Genomic DNA, 3,815 nt, shown 5'->3' on the forward strand with positions numbered 1-3,815 from the left:
TTTTTTTTTTTTTTTTTTTTTTTTTTAAGAGACAGGAGCTTCCTATGTTGCCCAGGCTGGTTTTAAACTCCAAGCCTCCAGTGACCCTCCTGCCTTGGCATTCCAAAGTGCTGGAATTACAGTTGTGAGCCACTGCAACAACATTCCCATGATTTTTATTGTGAAGGAGGCATTCATCACCAATCTTTTCCTGATCTTTACCAGAAGTCAGGCTCTGTGGTAAACACCCCACAATAAATGTTTGTCAGAGGACTTAGCAGGAAGTACATTAAATGTTAATGCCTTAATCTGATACTGAAAATAAAAGATAATTTCAACTTGACTTTTAATAGTTAACTTGATTTAAAAAAAAAAAATCACCCACATACCCAAGTATCTGTGTAGATAACTCTAAAGCCAACTTTTCACGTAAGATTAAATTTACAGTTTGTAAGGGCTGTTTGTGTCATTCCCACTAGGTACATTACAATACAAAAGACCACTACTTATAAGTTAATTATGTACCTACAGGTGAAATCAAGAGAAACCAAATCCCAGATTCCAGAAACACAAAACATTTAATCTGTTCTAGTAAATGGTCTTCAACTTTCACTCACATAATTAAGTTTCCTGACACCCTTATGATTTGAATCATTCAAGCTCTGATGCCCATTATTTATTCTTTCTGATTTCACTGGGTTAAATCCACTGCTCTAAAATCCAAATAATCAAAATTTGTCTTCCCTGAATGAGGTGTTTGTTTTGTTTGCATTTGTGTTTTACAAAAAAAAAAAAAAACAACGCCCACAAGGCTGCTGCTGTACAAGTAGACAAATAGCAAACCTAAACTGTCAATGACAAGTGGAACTTCAGGTGTTACTTTGTAAATTAACAGAATGTTTTCCAGGAAAACAGGCAGATTCATTCTAAAATCCTGAATATACATCTCACTGAAAATGATTTGCTCTCCTTTTTCCCCACTCGGCCTAATCCTCCCTTCCCTACTTGAAGAAAAAAAAAAGGAAAAAGGAAATGCCTCATCACAAATAGTTTGACGACAGTATGCATGAAGTGCTTAGCGAGACTGTTTTCTCAGTCCCAATCCCACCCCCTATGATAGTCGGTTCTGTGATGCTAGGGCTGGGACAGTGCAAATTACTCTCTATTTAGCCAGGTGGCTTCCTTCCTATTAGAAGAATTAGTTAGATGAATGAAAGGCAGAAAAAAGGAGCAGCCACACTTGTTACCAGCTCTGGGCTACCATCCCACCACTAGAACTAGCTTCACCATACCCTCAGAGGTATTACCACCAGCTCTGTGGGGCTCCTCCTCTAGACTATTAGGTTCTAAAACCCCAAATTCATCCTGTTGTTCCATAGCCCTGAGTGGTGATTACTGTATGTGTCACCTCAGGGTTCCTCCTTTTTTTTCAGTATCTGCTTAACCAATCCCATATATTAAATTCTGTGTTACAACAACATGATTTTCTTTCCTTTTCTGAGACAGAGTTTTGCTCTGTTGCCCAGGCTGGAATACAATGGCATGATCTTGGCTCACTGCAACCTCTGCCTCCCAGGTTCAAGTAATTCTCCTGCCTCAGCCTCCCAAGTAGCTGGGATTCCAGGTGCTTGCCACCACACCAGGATAATTTTTGTAATTTTAGTAGAGACGAGGTTTCACCAGGTTGGCCGGGCTAGTCTTGAACTGCTGACCTCAAGTGATCCACCCACCTTGGCCTCCCAAGTGCTGGGATTACAGGAGTGAGCCACCGTGCCTGGCCACTAGTGAAGTGCCTGGCCAAGAGTATAATTTTCTAAATGAAAACTAATACTATCTATTTTTATCCAAATATTATCCTAATGTCTCAATTTTCTATGGAAATGTACTATTCACACTGCTTCAACAAGAAACAAAAAATCTGAAGGTTTCTCAATGTCAATTAAGACATGATGATCACTCATATACTCAAAGCAAAATCTGTTGGACTCAACCTACACCTTTGACGGCATTCTCATTGTTCGTTCTTTCCCTATAATGTATTTTCCAGTTACCTGAGATAATTTTTTAAATTGCAAAGATGATCTTATTTTACTGATAATATCCTTCAATACCTCTTCACTGCCTTATATATGTATAATTAATATTCCTTGGCATGATACAGAACTTCTCATGATATGCCTCCCACTTACCTCTGTAAATTTAGCTCCTGCCATTTTCCCACACCGTCAAAATCCCAGCAGTTCTCTAAATGTGCTACACTATTTTACACTTCTACATCGTTGGGAGCTCTATTCCTTTGTATGCTATGAATTCCAGAGCTCTTTTACTGCCTAAGTTATAGTCAGACTGTTGGGAAGCATTAGTTATAGTTTACTATCTTCCTCACCCAAACTGGGAGTCCTGTGTTGAGCGCCACCCCAAAGCAACTTTAACAGGCACTGTTGTTTACTTTTCTGTCTCTACCACAGGTCCCAAACTTCCTTTAAGATGGGCCACATTCTATTATATATTCAGCTTAGCATATGCCTGGTGAATTAAAACCTTATTCTATGGTGAATTAAAAATTTCACTGAAACCCATGACTTAAAAAATTCAAAATAAGTTATTTCATTAACCTAAACTTCTGAAAATATTTAAAATCCCTCATTGGGTTTCACACCCTTGTGAACAGGTAACTGTATATCCCTAGTGTCTGGGACAGTGTGTAAGACACAGTAGATAATAAATATATCCTATAAGGAGTTTACACATTATGGAAAGAAAGCTTAAGTTAGAGCACTTTATAAGAAATTTCAGCCTGAAGTTCTTTTTATCTCAGATATCACAACGGAAAAACATTGCTTTGTACAGGAATCCTAATTAATTAACACCAAAGATACTAGCTTCTCACAACACTTAGTTCCATTAATAAGACTGGGTCATTGGTTTAAAATAGGATAATAATATCAAATAAACACATTAAGACTGTGATTCAAACTTTTTTTTTAAAGACATAAGATTTTACAAGACTTCCCATGGGTTTTGTTTTGTTTTTTTTGTTTGTTTTTTTTTTTTTGCAATAAATTCCAAAGAAAAAATATTGGACATGTTTATAATACTTACTGCATCTGAAGTTTTGCTTGGGTTATTGCTTGGATTAGAAGAATGTGAATTTGAACTATGAAGAGCACTGTGGTTGTGTGAATTTTCTTGTGGAGAGTAACTGGTCCCTTAAGAAAATAAAGAATACAGTGAATTACAATTAAACTGTATTTAATGTTTAATCTAAACTGTTTTCTATCATACATTATTGTATATCTCTAAATGAACATCTTATATAAACATTAGGAATATATACATAGTCATACTTTTTATAGTATATAAAGTATCGGTGAACCTACTAAATAAGTGGCTTTATATGCCCTGAAACAATAGCATATAACACAACCTTTTTGAGAGAAACAAAACCTTATCTTTATCATTTGTAGCAACTTCTGGGTTTTCTTACAGTTTTATTGGAGAAAAATAGAAGTACAATGTGCACAGAAAAAAGGCACAAGAACTCAAATGATACAGAACTAAAAGTCACTGTTATCAGTATGTTTTTGCAACTGTATTTCAATTTCTTAACAGTTTCCCCTGTTTGCCTTTTAATAGCTTTGCCAATTTTTCAAATAAAACAGCATCAACTTTTTTCAAGAAGTTAAAGAGTCTCAGGGAAGGTGCTCACTTATAAGATGATAAAGATGATTAAGAGTCTTTTCCTAGGCCGGGCGCGGTGGCTCAAGCCTGTAATCCCAGCACTTTGGGAGGCCGAGACGGGCGGATCACGAGGTCAGGAGATCGAGACCATCCTG

The 3,815-nt window shown here is 36.7% G+C and overlaps 1 protein-coding gene across 1 annotated transcript in view; it reads right to left on the reverse strand.

Annotated features, from left to right (window-relative positions):
* The window catches only part of WAC (WW domain containing adaptor with coiled-coil), a 91,075-nt gene that overhangs the window by 33,480 nt on the left and 53,780 nt on the right, over positions 1–3,815 (reverse strand). The window contains exon 4 of the mRNA XM_017861695.1: positions 3,082–3,188. Coding sequence (XP_017717184.1) covers positions 3,082–3,188 — 107 coding nt within the window. The remainder of the gene's footprint in view (positions 1–3,081; positions 3,189–3,815) is intronic.

Source organism: Rhinopithecus bieti, unplaced genomic scaffold (assembly GCF_001698545.2).
Source record: "Rhinopithecus bieti isolate Rb0 unplaced genomic scaffold, ASM169854v2 scaffold_58095, whole genome shotgun sequence".
Lineage (NCBI taxonomy): Eukaryota > Metazoa > Chordata > Mammalia > Primates > Cercopithecidae > Rhinopithecus > Rhinopithecus bieti.